Source organism: Lonchura striata, chromosome 30 (assembly GCF_046129695.1).
Source record: "Lonchura striata isolate bLonStr1 chromosome 30, bLonStr1.mat, whole genome shotgun sequence".
Classification (NCBI taxonomy): Eukaryota; Metazoa; Chordata; class Aves; order Passeriformes; family Estrildidae; genus Lonchura; species Lonchura striata.
In genome coordinates this window covers 4,420,761-4,438,303 of record NC_134632.1, presented here as the reverse complement: position 1 = coordinate 4,438,303, position 17,543 = coordinate 4,420,761, and the positions used below count along the sequence as shown (strand labels likewise).

Sequence of the window (17,543 nt, the reverse complement as noted above, 5' to 3'; positions counted from 1 at the left end):
GCAGATGTATTTTAGTGGGGGTAAAAATGAGCTTTTCTAGCCCTCCACCACATGTAGAACACACCCACGATGGTGGCAGACCCTCGTGCTGTCTTTAACAGAACATTTGGATGTGATTTTACGCATAAATTAAACTCAAAATAATAATATTCAATATTTGGGTCATTATGACTGACTGCAGAAAAAGCAGCTTTAACCAAAGCTCTCAAACCCCCCCAGGCAGTGCCTGCAGGATGAGAACTGCCCTGCTTTGACACAGACCCCCAGGAGGACTTGGGCACAACACTGGGGCCACACACAAGAGCACACACGTGTGTCTAAGGTTGTTTATTAATTCAGTCTGTTCTAAGTTGTACAATTATGAAAACAACAAAACGACTGCTGGAAGCCCAGGAATATTTACAATCTCGCCTTGTTGTAGTGAGGTCAGTCTATGTTCTTGCACAGATTGGTTATGTTTGGTACCACAAGATGTTTAAAATTCAGACAAATTTGAACAGATTAACAATTGTATATACAGGAAATAAAAGGAAATTCAAGTATCAAAATACAGACAGATTAAATAACATTTGTATTACAAATCAGCCCCACTGCCATACATCACAATTAGCAAAAATGTCCACATTGCAAACTGAACTCGACTGTTTCTGCCCTGTCAGGGAATCCCAGGTTATTCTTCTGTGGGTAAGAAAAATGTCTGAGCTGGGTTGACTTAGCAAGAACAGCACAGGTACTTTTCTTTTGGGAAAAAAAAAATTAAGGTAATACCAATGTGAGATCTAAAAGGGAGATCTTTGCAACACGACAGCATTGTGAGTGCTGTGCCAGCTCCAAAACACGGATCTGAGCAGAGCCGGGGAAATGCTGCTGCTGCTGCTGGAAACTTCTGAGGTGGGTGGAAGGAGCATTAAAGCATTGGCTCCACCTCAGCTGCACACAGAACGGGACGTGTTTGGGGTTTTTTGGCATCTGCTCTGTGTCTCAGCAGCCTCCTGAAGGTACAGACTTCACTACAGGCACAGCCTGGAAGGCGCTGCGTCTTCTCCCTGGGAGGGGGGACAGGCATGTACCCCAAAAAAGTTGCATAATTTCTTCTAAAAAGAACAATCCCAAAGCATGTTTAAAGTCAGTTGAACAGCTAAGGTTAATGCTGTTTTGTTTTTTTTTTTCTTTGTAAACACAAAATAAAAAAAGGATAAAGCATCTTCAATTTGAAAAAAAAAAAAATCATCCCCTCCTATAAAAAGACAAAACTCGGCAACTCTGTTTGCCAGCCGTGTGTGAGGGCTCAGCCCACAAACCAAAGTCTGTGAAACACAATCTGTCTTTAAAGAGAGGAACAGAGGAGCCCCAACTCCTCCTGGGCAGGTAATACAGCAGAGGCAGTTGGATGCAATGTCGTGTTCAGCACCAGAAATTTGGGGCAGTTTCCTCCAGATAGCACAAAACCCTGCAGGGAGGAAGAGCCCGAATACTGCACAGTGGGTGGGTGAAGGTGGCCAGAGCCAAGGACTGGCACAGCCCAGGGTCAGTCTCCAGCACTGAGTCCCTCGAGAGACCCCACCACACTGAACTGCCAAAACAACTGCTCTGTCTGTGAGGTGAGAAAGGGAGTATCTGGCTAAAGAATGGATCACTAAAGACAACCACAGGTTTACACGTGGGGCTGGAACGGACCACCAGGGTCACCGAGCCCAGTGCCTGAAGATTGGAGTCTTCATCACCACGTTACCTCCAAGCCAACCTCCAAAAAAGCTCACATGTCAGAAAGGAAAGGTGTCCCAACTCCCAAGCAGAGGTTCAATTTGCAATCTCACCAAAGACTTGTTGCCAACACACCAAATATTTACACTTACACCAGTATGAATTGCAACATGTGCATAACAAGGAATGTTAGGTTTCCTAAATTCATTGACTTAACCCAAAATCTCCACTCCCCCTTCCCAATCCTTTACAGGTCTGTGCCCTTGGGATTATGGTTCACTTCCCTCCCAGCCTCACTGGTGAGAGAGACTAAAGGAAACCCTGGCATACAGCAGCAACTGGAGTTAAACAGGAATTACTCAGGCACAGCGTTCCTGTGTGGCAGCAGGTCCCACAGCCCTGGCAGGGCCTGACGAGATCACGACAGACGCACTGCGCTGCATTTTGCATCTGAAGAATTCAAATCACAGCCATTTTAACATTCTCCCCAGAGGGGAACAGTCTGAAAACACGTCAGTCACAGCCCAAACCACTCTGAAACACTCTGTAATTCAGAATAAAAGCGAGCACGCAGCACCTTTGAGGCGGTGTCTTTGGGGACACTGGGCTCGGACGGGGCCAAGCCACCCTCAGGCTGATGTGGTTTGTCCTTGGGGATGGACTGTTTCAGTGTAATGCCCAAAATTTAACTCCTTATTTGTTCATCTTCTGAAACGGTTGCACTAATTAAATAATTAGCTAGTATCAAAAAAGTGCTAAATCACAATTGAATATACTTAAAAAAACCCCAATCCCTCAGGGCATAACTGCATTTAAAAACAAGACAGGTGCACAGAGGCTGGAGCAGGGAGTCGTCCCCAGGAATTCAGTGCGGAAATGGGAAGAAACGGGGTCCTTGCCATAGAAATGTCAAGTATTGCAACACGACAGTTCGGGGGATAAGGAAGCTTTGTACCATCAGGGATATTGGCCACAGCTGCTCTGGAGTGAAAATCCTTTGCAGAATCTTTTCCTGAAGTTACTTCCTTTTGCTACAGAAGTGTGGAGTGGCTTGGAGAACAGGATGCAGACTTACCCTACCAGGTTCTCACACAGGAGGAAGTGATCTCCAAGAATTTGGCGTTCTCTCCTGTTCTCCCAGAGCTGAAGCAGAGTAAGTACCATCAGAAATGCACACACCACTCCCCTGCTAAGACTTTCTGTCGTGCTCCTCGCGGACTGCAGGATTCTCAGTAAATAAAAAGCTGTTGGTTGTTTTTTTCCTCACCAAAAAGCTGCAGCGCTACATTGAAACCGTGAACCGGATTTGCTCTGTGTCACTTCATTAAAAAAGAAACGAGTCGAAAGACGTTTTGTCTCAGACCGGGAAAGGCGACATCGCTCTTGGCCTCCGAGTCTCGAGTTTTCCTTTGCTAGGAATGGAGATGAGCAGCTTTCCTTGGCTCCCTTTCCCCCTCTGCTCTGGGAGCCCTCACCGAGCAGCCACGCACCCACTCTGAGGCAGCCACCTGTGCCAGAGGGAGATGATCTTCATGTCAGGAGGCCACTGCGTCCCAGGTCTCTGCCCCGCCACTACATCCCGTGGTAGGAGACGGCTGCCCGGAGCTCAGCTTCGCAGAGGCAAACAGAAAGGAAGATAATGGAGTGAATTTCCGAGTCATACAAAAACGCGTGCTGGGAAAGGCGAGGCGAACGGCCCGGAGATGGGACACGAAAACCGTCACGGCTACGGACACAGAGCGGCAGCGGCGCGGTTTGGGAAGGGCTGCCTGTGATCCCTGCTGGGTTTGGTCACCCTCAGAAAGGCACATGCTCTCCTGACCCGGATTTAGGGGTTGTGCAGGGACCTGTCCTTCCCAGCTGAGAGCAGGGGGAGGTGAAGAGCTCAGAGCCTCTGACACTGGGCAGCTGTGTGGTAGCTGCGTGGAGAACACCTACAAGTACCACTCTGCCACCCACACCAGGGACTGAGTTTCTCTTGGAGGGACACATAAACCTTCAGGGCACTCTTAGAGCTCGCAAAAGTGCTGATGGAACACAAACCAAACCTCCCAGAGCACCTCAGGCACAGCAATGTTCTGCTGGCCACAAGGCTTGGGCTGGCAGGGTGGCACTGCAGGCCCTGGGCAGTGCTGACTCTGTGGCATATGAAATGTATGTACTAGACTGAGCTTTCCTTTGTTTTTTTTTTGCTTTAAGACAACACTTTTAGTCCTCTCATTGGCTTCCCACTGGCTGAGCCCTCAGACTGAGGTCAGTTTGCCATTAAGTTGCAAATTACTTGGGAGATCAAACTTAGTCCTGAGAAAGAGCTAAATAAGGACTTTGAAACATCAGATTTCACTGCAGGTGAGGGGAAATGGAAGATCTGAGGCAGCAGCTCCTAAGCCACAGCAGAACTCAGACAAGCTGCTACTGGGCCCTGACACTAGGGGCAAATAACCTAGGGTGCTCCCTGGCCTCTCCCTGCTGATGCTGCTTGTGGTGCCCAGCTGACACCTCCCGTCCCAACAACATGTGCCTTTGGAAGCCTAGCCACAGGCTGCCACGTGAGAACTAACACCGAGCTCTCATGAGAAGTCTGGTGAATGTAAACACCAAGACTATGAGGGAAAGAAAAACCTACAAGGGACTGAAATGCATGCAACCAAACCCCTTGCCATGTCCGAGGGGACAGAGCTCACAGTGGGAACGATCATACCCGGCCCAAACCAACACTCCCCCACCACCCAGAGCAAGTTCTGCGCTGGGCTTTGAGGAAGAAGACTGCGGGCAAGGGTGGCCGTGAGGAAATGGAAGTGCCCGTGTGTTATTTGCAGAGAGCATCACAGTGGTTAGTGTCGGTTCGACTGGCAGGGAAGGAGAGGTGAGTTCACTGAACAGTACACAGCCGTGGCTCAGTCGGGAAGAGGAGGATCTAGGAGGAGGGAGCGTGTGCACCATAGAGACAAGAGGTCTCCATCAGTCCAAGGACAAGGTGAGATAGAAAAAAAAAGGCCTGGGGAGTATCACATTGCCCCAGGGATTCACAGTGCCAGAGCGAGGGGGGAAGACGTGAAAACGGTGGGCGGCTTTCCTGGATCCACATCTCCGACTGCCAGCCTGCCCTCTGCTCCTCCCGCCTCGCGGGCAGCTACAGCGCGTTACCCTTGCTTCCGAGTAAGGAGATTCACAGTGTTCAGCAGCGATCAGGTACAAAAGCCGTTTAAGTCTACAGTCTCCTAAGTGCTGCTGCCTTGGACGCGGTGCCTACGCGGGCTCAGGGCGAGCAGCTGGAGGAAGAGGGAGTTTAGAAGAGCAGACAGATCAGATCGCAAAGGCACGGTTAGACGGGGCGGACGCGGGCGTTTGCTTTAGAAGATAGTGGTCTCATACTTAGTGCTGAGGGTCCGCTTGGAGTCCTGCTTGGGGTCCACGACCCAGGAGACACTGGCATGAGACTGGGAGTCTTGGTCCACTTCAGGGGGATCCAGCTAGAAAATAAGGAGAGAAAGGGCATCTTAGGACACCTGTGCTTCTGCGTCAGAATGAGTGAGAACTCGAAGCACAGAGCGCCTGCCTGCCTACTGCCCATCCCAAAAATGTGTGCAAGGAAGCAGCTCTTGCTGGGGAGGCATTTGAGTCCTTCACAGCTAAAACTTGTCTGGCCACGTCAGTCTCAACCCAGCACCCCAAGATGACTCCCTGCATTAGGCTGCGAGGCCCTGTCACCATCAGCGACAGCTTCGCTCATCTCAAACAAGCATGAAAAACGGAGCGCTACAGAAATGGCACAAGAGGGAGACAGTTCCTGGCAGGTGAGCTCCCACGTGGTTCACCCTCCTGACCAAGCACGGCTCTTTCCTCTTGTCCTGCTAAATCAGGGTGCCGTGGGGAAGTTACCACCCCAGCAGGAGCAGCAGGATTAGCTGAGAGCTGCCACACTGCATCAGCAGGAGTGGGTGGGAGCAGCAGATCCCTGGGGTTCATCTGAACCCCTGGTGTGGGCCAGAATGAGCATGGGGATGAAAAACAGCAGGACACGGGGGAGCAGCAGGAGATACAGGAAGTGGGGAGGCAGCCCGGGTCGGTTTGGAATGGAGATGGCAGGAAGAAGGGTAAAGACCTTCGCTCCAGGACTAACAGACTGCAGCGGCAGGTAGGAGGGGCGGTGTGTTGTACAGGTGTGACAGTAACAACAGCGGGTGTCGGGAGGGAGCGGCACCTGAGCGGGGGGAGCAAGCAGAACACAGACAAAAGGAGACATTAAAGGAAGGCAGTGACATGTGCAGCAGTCCCTGCTGCTCAGCAGCTCCAGTCTTGGCTGGTTGTGGTTATGGGGAATCCCATACTGCAGCTCACTTATTTGTTTCACTGCAGCTCTGCAGGGTTTGCACGTGGAAGCTTGTGCTGGACCCAGCAGGGCACTAAAGCCCCATCCCACCTGAGCCATTTCCACCTCTGCCTGCCCTTCTGCTACCAGGAGAAGCCCCAGCCCCACAGAACTGACACAGACCCGCAGGGCCAGCAGCAGGACAGGCACCTGGACCACGTCTGGGCTCCCCCCACCACCCAGGTGCCCACAAGAACCCCCAGCTCAGCCCAGCAGGTCGCTCTTGGCCGCTCCCACGTACCGCGGATTTCCTCATGCCTGCTCGTGGTTTAGGCACCGGTTTGGAAGATTTTGTTTCAATCATTTCTCCTGCTCCAGCACCCAGAGGCTTTGCTCTCTGGGCTTGCAGGGCGAGCTGGTAGGCGACCTCGAATGCCTGCCCCAACGTGAGGATGATCTCGTACGTCAGGTTCTTTGAGAGGACACAGAGAACACAAAGCTGTCAGATCACCCTGTGCACAGTCCCCCTTGTGCTCAGAAGCTGCTCTGGGGTCACAGACCATCCCATCAGCAAGTCACATCCTGCTGTATCCCTGGCAAAGCCACTGAGCTCCAGATGTGGGGGAGCTGGGACCACGCTGCCTGTCCCAGGGCCCCCTGCCCACCTGTAAAGCCCCACCAGCACTGCAGTTCAGCAGCATAAAGAAAAATAACCCAAAAGTCTTGTGCAATTTTGATTCTGCCCAAGTATAAAAGCAAATGACACTTCTACCTTCTCTGAGCTGTTAAATCAGCCCATTATGCTCAACATAATTGAGAGCATGTTAGGGGTTTGTGCACAGCACATTCCCCAGAAGGGAAAGGTCCTGCCCTGCTTTATTCAGCGCTGGAAATGGCAGTAATGAAACCAGACAAATATTCTCTTTGTCCACAGAGGTTCCATGCCACAGGACAGGCATGAAACCAAGACTACTTTATTGTAAAAATGGGTGAAAGAACCCCAGAAAGGAGCAGTCTGTCACTACCCAATGAAGCTGAGGGATGAAACAAATGGGCACTGAAGGACCAGGAGATGTGACATGACAATGCACTCACCACATCCACAGTGCTGAAGACATGGCAGTAGTGATGGCTGGTCTGCAGGTCCTTGGTGATGTAGGCAAATGTGCAGAGATCCTCAGGGTCCTGAGCAGCACAGGAGATGTTCCGGATCTCGTGCTCAGCAATGACATTCTGCCGGGGTCAACCACAAGCACCTGTCACCCTTCTGGGCAAACAGAGGCTGTAGATGCTGTCCTGGGGACAGGGAAGGGGAGTCTCCCAGCCAGACCAGCCCCAGCTCCCTCCCATGGCAGGAACAAAGGGCAACATGGTCCACAAACAGCCAGTCTGCCAAGCCTTTGGCACTCAGGTGATCATCACCACCTTGGTATTCTCCCCCAGCCTCAGAAGCTCCCCAGGACCAGCTGTGGCTTCTGGAGCCACAAAAAGTGACCTGCAGCCCCCAGGCAGGTGGGATTGCAGGCTGTGTCCCTCCAGACACCAACTTTGAGGCATCTGCAGCTCACCTTGTTGGAGGCATCGATGAACTTCACCCCTTTGTATGTGATGGACAGGATTATGGTTGGGATCTTCTTCATGTGCTCCGTAGATTTCTTTAGAAATGAGAATATTCAAGTGACCAACTACAAATGGATGCTCCCTCTTCACCCCCACCCCAGCCCACGTCCCCCTAGAGACCTCCAGGCCTGTACAGGAAGTTTTGGGGATCTAGGACGAGGAAGAGGAAATTTAGCTCCTGGTGGAAGCAAAGGGGAAGAGACAAGGACCTGAAGAGAATCCTGCCACCACTCCCCCAGTGCGCAAACCTCCTGGGTACTGGGAAGAATGTTGGGAAGGGGCAGTTCACCAGAGACAGTGGCACTGCCTGTTGGTGGACAGGGTTTGGGGAACCACTGAGGTCCCCCCTCCCCAACCCACATCATCCCCCACAGGCTGCAAGTGAAGCCCCCAGCCCCAGGGTCTCCATACCCTCATCTTGGCACAGGCGTCCTGGGTAGACTCTGTCCCTCGGAGGTCTTTGATCAACATGGAGCCCAAGTACTGTGTGAAGGAGGGAGAGATATTAAATCCTAAGGCAATGACATTGCCCTGAGACCCCATGCTCAACAGCCTGAGCCTCAGAGCCTCCTCATCCTCGCCACCCCCACAAACCAAAAGACACTTACGTTGGCCTCGTACCCGCAGGACTCAAAGATGAGCTTCTCAGGCTGGTGCTGCCAGTTTTGAACAGGGGCATATGGGGCTGCCAGGCTGGGGGGACGCAGGGTGAGCCTGGACTCCCGACGGTCCTCCTGCATGGCAAGAAGCGTGGATGTGAAGCCATGATGGGTTGGAACAGTTCTCAATGGGGCTCTTTGAGCTGAGGGGACTGAGGTTGGCAATGGCCAAATCCCCCAGGAGCTGGGTGGAGGCAGCACATGGGGTTAAGGTGCCAGTGCTGATGGAAGTGTGAGCTATTTTTGAGGTGAAACTGAGGCATAAAGGAGCTGCTGACTCTAATGTCTGAGGGAAGATGAGCCTGACCAGCTCCCTCCCTGCATCATCCTTCCTTCTCCCTGGCTCCAGAGATGGGATAGCCTGTGCAGTGGGCCCCCAGGACACACACAAACACTCACTAACCTGTGCTTTGTAGCGCTCAGCTCTGGAGTAAGTAGCAACCTCAGTGGCACGATCGTGTTGCCTCTTGGCAGTGTCCCCGGAGGGCAGCAGGAGATCAGCAGATCTGCCTGTGCAGGAGTCGTTCTGGCTCAGGGGAGACGACGTCTGCGACATCAAATCCTGGCACTGGAAGGAGCAGACACCACAAAGAGACCCAGTCATCTTGGGCTGTGCTGTGCCCCCATCACTCCCTCTACATTTCCCATTGAGTGGACTAACAGGCTCAGCTCCTGCCTCAGTGCCAATCCCACCCTTTGCCTTCTGCATGAGACACCTGATTTACTCCAGGATGGTTTCAGCCATGTACTCAGCCCTTTGTGCCCAGCACGCCTCCGCCTCCGAGAGCTCATCCCAGGAGGGCAGGGGACACGCTGGGCTGGGGGCAAGGTGATTCCAGAGGGGTGGGCTCCCTAAAGCACTATCTAAGCACCCAAGGGCGATGATGCTCAGCCATCCCAGCAGAGGTGCCCCGGGAGCCGCCGCCAGGCACGGCCAGAGCCTCGGCACAGCTGCAGCTGCATCAGTCCCATTCAACCCACTCGCTTGATTTGCCATTGACGTCCGCCCGCCCCCCGCGCCGCAGCCAGCGCTGGAGCTCACCAGCTGCAGCCCAGGAAATGCTGCACATGGCCCATTCTCCCAGCCAGCCTCCCCGGGCAGCATCTCAATCAGCTGAGCCGCACGGAGCAGCCTCTCCCTGCCTTCAGTCTCGCCCGGCTCACGGTGCAGATCCTTCCTTGGCTGCTGGTCCCCTCATGCTCCTCTGCCTGGCACAGGGCATTGAGCAGGGGGTCTGTACTGGGCACCCTCCCAGTGCAGCAGCAGTGTGAACTCTGTTCTCACACTTGAACCCGGTTCCTAAAAAATCCCGTGTCAACAAGCAGGGCACAGCAGCTCAACTCGCTTCAGCTGAGGCTGTTTGGGTTGGAAAGCCTTGGGAAGCCAGGAGGGCAGAGCTCTGCAGCAGGGCAAGGACCAGATGTTCAGGTTGGGTAAACTCTAATCACTCCAATTCCTGCTCCAGGAAGCTGATTAGCAATCTCTGGGAGGAGGCAGCACAACATGCTACCCCCATTCCTGAGCTCAGAGTCACTCTGAGCCCAGCAGCTTTTGCCAAACTCAGCTCTCAAAAGCCAGTTTTCAGGAAGAACGGAGAATGTGATGCTTCCCTCCCAGCCAACCCCGTAATGAGGGCCTGACATCCAAATGCTGCCACTCCTGCAGCAAAAATCAACATCCACACATCTTGTCGAGTGTTATTTGGCAGCAAGAGCAGGAGCTCTCAGCAGCCCAGCCGGGCCAGGGAGAGGGCTCTGGATCCCAAGGGTGCAATCAAACACCAAGTCCCAGCTGCAGCCCCTCTCCAGCTGGGCTGGGTCACTCCTGCCTGCTGAAAGCCTCTCTGACCAGGAAACAAGGGTAAGAAAGTAGGCTCAGAGCTCCCTTCTGTGCAGGGCAGAGGTGGGAGTGGCACCCTGACCTTTCCTATGAGGTCAGCATCCAGAGGCTGGCCTGCAAGGGCTGCAATTATCTTGCCCCACTCACTGCAAGGTTGCCCCTGCACAAGTATTTGCTGCTGGGGTGGCTGGAGAGGATGAGGCAAGCAGCTGTATGGACACCCCTGGCCATGGCCAGATTTCTCCCAGCACTGACACACGAGGCAGGCAGGGAGCCACGAGCAGGGACTCACTCTCAGCTGCGAGAACCGTGGTGGCTTGGCTGGTGGCTCCTCATAGGGTCTGTCTGCCAGCGAGGCGATGATCCTCTTCCGATGGCCCAGCAGGTTCACTTTCAGCACCTGCAGGGAGAGATCAGGGTCACCACGGGCACAGAGCTGCTCTGAGAGACTTGTGGCAAGTCCCAGCCCCAGGGAACAGGGCAGGACCTTGCTGCCCTGGCAGGAGAGGGGTGACACTCACATTTACTATCTCAAGCTCCCAGAGGTTTTTCACAGTGTCAATAGAGCTGTAGCCACTCGAGAGGAAGGACTGGATGTAATCCTGCAGCCCCAGGGAGTCGAGCCATGCGGGAACTGATGGCTGGCTATTCCCATCACAGCCCAAAGGTTTCAACTGTGAAAGCAAAAGAAAGGTGTTAAAAGCTGCAGGAGCTGGGTTCCCAAGGGATATGAGACCAATGAAAATAAGTTTACAGGTCATCACCATCTCCACTAGCTAGTAACAAAAGTACTGTACAAAGAATGTGCTTGGGACCAAGACTGGCAGGAGGAACAGTCCCAGCATGGAGCTACCACATCCACATAGCCTGGAAGAGCAGTATACTCCTCCTCCTCCTCCCTGCTATTCCCCAAACCCCTCTCACAGCCCCAGACATGCAGGGTCTGGCTTTTGTTTCCCGTGTTCACAGGCATGCTTGGCAATGCCCCATCCTCAGCTGGTGCTGACCTTGGGGAGGGAGCGAGCGGCCTGGAGCAGCTTCCGGCGGTGCTGCGGGTCACCGATCCCGATATCCCGAAGGTCCTGGTCCTCCATGACATTACAGCCCTGTGGGGACAGCAGGGAGCCACATGGGAGCAGGGAGCCACAAACGTGTGTGAACGGGCATCACGCAGTTACAGCACCTTCCTGATTTGACCTCCAGCCCATCCTGGCAGCAGGAAGAGGAGGAGGAGGAAGAGGAGAAGGATAAAGGCTTCCAAGGCTGGGAGCTCTGCCCCATGTACCGACCTTGGGCACAGAGAGGGCTGACATGAGCAGAGCTGCAGCACAGGGAGCACTGCCCTCCTCTCCCTGCTCCCGAGCCAGCCTTTAGCCCCGGGGCATGGCTTACAGCCACCTCCCATGGGATTGACACACGGAGGCTTTAAACATCCTGTAACAGTGCCCAGGCAAACCCCAGCCCCCTCCATGCCCGAGCAAGGGCTCTGGGTTCTGCTCAACCTCCCTCCACAGCCACAGGGAAACCTGCACTGCTTTCCCTGGCAGCAGGGGAAGGTCAGATGTCTCCTCTGGCCCTGGGTAGGGCCAGAGATGCTCCAGTCACCCCACTGTGTGCTGTCAAAACCCCTTTTCTGCCCCCTTCCCCCTGCAGAGCAGAAGCACACGGACTCCATCCCCCCTTTAAAAGCCCCTGTCACAACCTGCTTCCCAGCCCTCCTACCTGGGCAGAGCTCAGCAGGACACTCTCCCCACGCCTGGCAGAGCCACGCTGCTGTGTGACTGAAGGCTCCAGCTGGAGCCCGGACCCCCTCCCTGGCCCTGCCTCCCTCTGCTCCCCGGAGAGTCCCAGCAGGTGTGCGCCGACAGCGCTTCACTGTTCCACATTTTGGTTTTATAAGAGAAACCCAATTAAGGCCGGCCGCAGGGAAGGTGAGGGCAGGTGAGACTGCCAGGCACCCTCCATAAAGGGCAGCAAATATTTCCTGCCCCTTCCCATCCACGCTTTCGTGGGATTTCAGCACGTGTGCTTTGTGAGTGCTACCTGCTTTAAATGCAGCGAGCTGCCCCAGAGCAGTGTCCTTGCTCCCGGCCATGCCAGCAGCTGCTCTGCTCCTGCCAGGCAGCATCACTGCCACCTCCATGGCAGGTGTGGTGACAGCAGAGCAGGATGGCACATGGCTCTCCACCCAGGAGCTGCTCCTCCCTCTGACAGAGGAGTGTTCAGAGAAAGTGGATTAACACCAGAGGTAAGAGATGCCCAGAGATCTCTCTGCCACAAGGGAAAGCTGCCCTGCAGCCCCCAGACTAATCATTTAGCAAACAGCAAATGAGCAGTGGGTGGCAGGAGGCAGAGCCCTCCACACCCCCTGACAGGGCTCCTCTGCCTCCCCCTCCCTTGGCAGGTCAGATCCCACACATTTCATTCCTGGAGAGCTGGGAGGGGACAGGAGAGCAGAGCCTGAGCTGACAGCAATGGCACAAAGGCATTTATTTGTCTGAGAGTTGTTTAAGAAACAGAAAAGTCAGAACTAAATGGTTCTTCAGCCCACGGTGGGGGTGGGGGGTTTAATTCTGTGTTTTCCCAAAGGCCAGTTCACAGACTGTGCTAGTTGGGGCCATTGTGCTGGGAAGAGCTGCTGGCACTGCCCCAGAGTCCCTGTGCACACCAGGGACCCATCTGCCCTGCACCCCACAGCCCGTGAGCGAGGCCAGGGGACACCAGGGGCTCACCTGAGTGGTGACACTGCACACCAGGAGCTGTGAGAGGATGGAACCACATCACACAAACTGTTCTGTGCACCCCTCCAGTGCACAAATCGGTGAGTAACAATGGGCAGGTTGCTGCTGAAAGCTCCAGGCTGCCCATTTGGTGCACAAGCTGCAACTCTCTTGGACTGGGAACAAACTCCCAGCGATTAACACAAGGAGCTGCTGCTGCCAGGGCAGTGACCTCCGGCTGGTGGGCTGCAGCATCCCACCAGAAAGATGGAAACATCCCCTCCCTTTTCTTGTTCATGAATTTTAAGCCAAAGAGCCACATTTAATGTGCATTCCTGTAACAGCAGGGGATTGTGTGCTCAGCTCCGGGGAGGAGGGAAGGGATTAATGGGGATTAACTCCTCTGACAGACACCTCACCTGGCAGGAATGCAGTATGTGTGCAAGGAATTCATCTCCGAGGGAGAGATGGCTTGGAAAGGGCTTTTTGAAATGCACAAAGAGGGCCAGAGCAAATGATGGGACTTCTCTCACAGGTTTGGAAAGCAAAGTATTACTGCCCTGTGAGGGGGAGGAACAGGGAGGGACTGAAGCACCCCTCAGGTACCTGAAACCTGCAGTTCCCAATGCCTGGGCCTGCTCTGCTCCCTTGACCTGCCCATCTTGGTACTCTGTGGCTTCATCCCCCTGCACAGAGCCAGGGCTGAAGCTGGGGTAGTGCAGGAAAGATGCTGGCAAGGGCAGAGCTCACAGCCAGCCCTTCCCTTCATGCCACCAGGACAGCAGGAACAGTCAGCAGCCAAATGAGCTGTGACAATGGCGATGTGTAATTTTCATGTACAAAAACTAAACAAGCTTGCTGATCCTATTTACACTTTCACTCATGCTCACTTTCCAGTGTTGAGCCCTTTTTGGTGCTAATCCCCTTTGGCACGGCTGTGATCCCACACAAGCAGCAAGAGCTGGTGGCTCTCACTCTCCCACAGGGCACCAAGGCAGGGCAGTAGGTGTTCTCCCACCTTTGGCATCTCAAATTTGAAGAAAATTGCTTGCTCTGTAGCAAGGACACAAGGTAGTTAAACACTGTGAAGCCTACAGCTTTCTCCTGCACTCCGTATTTTTATGTGTCACATTAAATTCCCTTGGTGGCAGTCCGTATTCTCTGGGTACTTAACAAGGATAGACAAAGCATAGCAGCTCTGAACAAATCATTCCAGCCCCTGGTGCAGGAGAAATGTCCTTCAAACCCATCTGGATTTCAGCTCCCATGGAAAACAATAATCTGCCACTAAAAGAGAATTAAATGCAAAGACACTGGAGATATTTTAACCTTTGCCAGCCACATAGAGGAGCCAGACTTTAAACCTGTCTGCATTCAACACACCCTCAGGCAAGAGCCAAGGAGCAGAGCTGCTCTGATGGGCCATTGCTGCTTTTTGATTTTACCCAAAGGTTCCCTTTGGTGCTGGCCACAGGCAGATGCCACCTCCCAGTGCCCTCTGAGGGCACAGGGCAGCCCCAGCCCCCACTAATTCCTCCCCAGGTCCTCTGAGGACGGGCTCAGTGGGGAGAGCAGGGTTCTGGGACATGCTCTGCCATCAGCCCAGACCTCCAGGAGCCTCCAGCAGCAGCCTCAGAGATGCCAATTAGAATCAAAAAGCCTTTCCCAAGACTTATTTCCAATTTTATTCCTTGTGACAAGTGTTTTTACCTTGCACATTCCTCCTGGGTGCCCCAGCTCTGCGGAGCTGAGCAGAGCAAGGGAGGCCCAGGGCTGGCCCGGGCCAGAGCTCTCAATGTCACCCACATTTTGGGGCAGTGAGGGACACCCAACAGCTCCTTCATCCCAACATCTCACCATGTGCTCAGTCAGGAACCAGCCCCCACCTGGGTTCAGCCAGGGAAGGTGAAATCCATTACCTGGGGCAGAACAACTTCTTGGTGATGCTTCAGCAACAAGAGCTGAAGCATCAGCCCAGTCAGACACCTGGAACTGGGCAGGGTGAATCCCACCCTGGGTCCCAGCTGGCACACACTGGCTGCCAGGCAGTCAGAGGGACCTTCATCCCCCAACCTGGCCTTCAGCTTCCTCCGAGCCCTCTCCATGGAGAGGCACAGATACACACCACCACGAGGGACACTGACCCCTGTCTCTGCCCCCCACGCCGCCCCAGGGAGGGCAGGGGTCTGTCAGTGACCCGGGGCTCTGCAGGGCGCCGCTGCAGCCGACCTGCTGCAGAGACACAGAGACACTTTTTCCTCTTGGAAAAAGGCTTGGCTTTGCTCACGCCTCACTGCCTGCACTGTAGTTAAACAGCCTGTGAGGCTCCAGGTTTCTCATTAAAAGAAGAAAAAACAGTCAGAGGTTACCTGGCAGAAGGCAGCGTCCCCTCCTGCTAGCGAGGTGACCCCAAAGTGACTGAGCCAAAGGCAGCGCTGCCGAAATCTGCCCGATTCTTCCTCCAGCAGGACACTCTGCAGGCACTTAACTACCCAATTTTCAGATGCTGCTTCTTCCCCAGAGCCTGGCGTCCATCCATGCTCCCGTTCCAGCTACGGAAGGGCCCGAGGCAGCGAGTGTTCTGTGGGGGACGCGTGGCTGGGCCGGCAGCGGCTGGGCCCTGCCGCCAGCGCTGCTGTGAGCACACCCTGCACGGGCAGGACAGCACTGCTGTGAGCACACCCTGCACGGGCAGGATGGGCAGGATGGGTCTGCTGTGAGCACACCCTGCACGGGCAGGACAGCCCTGCTGTGTGCACACCCTGCACGGGCAGGACAGCCCTGCTGTGAGCACACCCTGCACGGGCAGGATGGGCAGGATGGGTCTGCTGTGAGCACACCCTGCACGGGCAGGACGGGTCTGCTGTGAGCACACCCTGCACGGGCAGGATGGGCAGGACAGCACTGCTGTGAGCACACCCTGCACGGGCAGGATGGGTCTGCTGTGAGCACACCCTGCACGGGCAGGATGGGCAGGATGGGTCTGCTGTGAGCACACCCTGCACGGGCAGGACAGCACTGCTGTGAGCACACCCTGCACGGGCAGGATGGGTCTGCTGTGAGCACACCCTGCACGGGCAGGACAGGCAGGACAGCACTGCTGTGAGCACACCCTGCACGGGCAGGACAGCACTGCTGTGAGCACACCCTGCACGGGCAGGATGGGTCTGCTGTGAGCACACCCTGCACGGGCAGGATGGGCAGGACAGCCCTGCTGTGAGCACACCCTGCACGGGCAGGACAGGCAGGACAGGTCTTCTGTGAGCACACCCTGCACGGGCAGGATGGGTCTGCTGTGAGCACACCCTGCACGGGCAGGACAGGCAGGACAGCCCTGCTGTGAGCATATCCTGCATGGGCAGGATGGGTCTGCTGTGAGCACACCCTGCACGGGCAGGACAGGCAGGATGGGTCTGCTGTGAGCACACCCTGCACGGGCAGGACAGCCCTGCTGTGAGCACACCCTGCACGGGCAGGACAGCCCTGCTGTGAGCACACCCTGCACGGGCAGGATGGGCAGGATGGGTCTGCTGTGAGCACACCCTGCACGGACAGGATGGGTCTGCTGTGAGCACACCCTGCACGGGCAGGACAGGCAGGATGGAGCAAGCACAGCTCTGCTCTCAAAGCAACAGATGCAAAACCCAAACACGGCGTTCCCAGCCTCCAAAGGCTCCTGCAGACATCCCAAGCAGAGAGACAGCTGAAGGCTCTCTGTGCATACAAAGTGCACACGAAGCTCTTTTTCTTTTTCCCCTCACTGCATTCAAGACAATTTGCATCTTGTTGAAGATTCTGCTGTCATTGCTATTGCTCTGCTTTTGGCAATCTGGAGGTGGGAGATGGAGACATGTCCAGCTCCCAGCTGGGCACACCCAGATCTCAGAGCAGGGGGACCCCATTTGGTCATACAAATCTGTAATTGGCCTTGTGATTTGTGGAGTTTGGTGCCTTCCCTTAAATAAAGTCTGCAGCCTGGGATACTCGAGTGGAAAGCAGGGGAAAGGATCTTTGGCCACAAGCACGATGACGAAGCCCCAGCTCTTCACAGAGCATCGCCAGGGAAAGGGGCTCATACACAAAACCCTACAATAAATCTCAGATTAGCACACAGCCACTTCATTTTTAATTTTCTTCCCCATGTACACTGGCAGCATGACAATGGCAACGGAGGGAATCGGTCATGGTTGTCAAGTTCAGGCAATTTTATTGAGAGAAAAAAAAATTAACTGCAACTTTAATGGCTTTTTTAATGTTTATGGGGCCTGGAGCTACTAATGAATCAAACATAAGTATCCTCTAAATTGCCAGTTCTGGTCTACCCACTTTGCTCCTTAAAATCCACTTCATCCTCTCTGCTCCCCATGAAGTCCATTCCTATTATCCGGGGAGCTTTGGCACAGCTCTGCCACATTTCCCAAGATCCTCAAACTTGCTTCAACCCCAGATCCCTGCATGCCTCTGCTCCACCATTCTCTTACAGAGACAACTCAAACACCCCTACCACAGTGGATAAAGCACAGTCCTTGGGAACTTCCCAAGGACCAGCCAGAACCCACGGGGAGATGTCAAACAAAATTCATTTAATTGAATGAAGCGATTCCCACTCAGGGGCTTGGCAGAGACCCTTACCCCAGGGTCCAGCTCCACTCTTAGGGGCTCATTTAGTGCTGCACAGTCAGTCTGGG

At 54.4% G+C, this 17,543-nt stretch overlaps 1 protein-coding gene across 3 annotated transcripts in view; it reads right to left on the bottom strand.

Annotated features, from left to right (window-relative positions):
* Positions 1–312: 312 nt before the first annotated feature.
* The window catches only part of ANKS1A (ankyrin repeat and sterile alpha motif domain containing 1A), a 73,649-nt gene continuing 56,418 nt past the window's right edge, over positions 313–17,543 (bottom strand). For 2 of the 3 annotated variants that reach the window (XM_021535994.2, XM_021535997.2), the window contains 10 exons: positions 11,143–11,241; positions 10,657–10,809; positions 10,428–10,535; positions 8,699–8,863; positions 8,245–8,370; positions 8,048–8,119; positions 7,585–7,671; positions 7,112–7,249; positions 6,318–6,488; positions 313–5,177 (listed from right to left, as the gene is read on the bottom strand). In XM_021535994.2, the coding sequence (XP_021391669.2) occupies positions 5,058–5,177; positions 6,318–6,488; positions 7,112–7,249; positions 7,585–7,671; positions 8,048–8,119; positions 8,245–8,370; positions 8,699–8,863; positions 10,428–10,535; positions 10,657–10,809; positions 11,143–11,241 (1,239 nt within the window). In that variant the 3' untranslated portion in view covers positions 313–5,057. The remainder of the gene's footprint in view (positions 5,178–6,317; positions 6,489–7,111; positions 7,250–7,584; positions 7,672–8,047; positions 8,120–8,244; positions 8,371–8,698; positions 8,864–10,427; positions 10,536–10,656; positions 10,810–11,142; positions 11,242–17,543) is intronic. The other variant, XM_021535995.2, reaches the window with a different exon arrangement.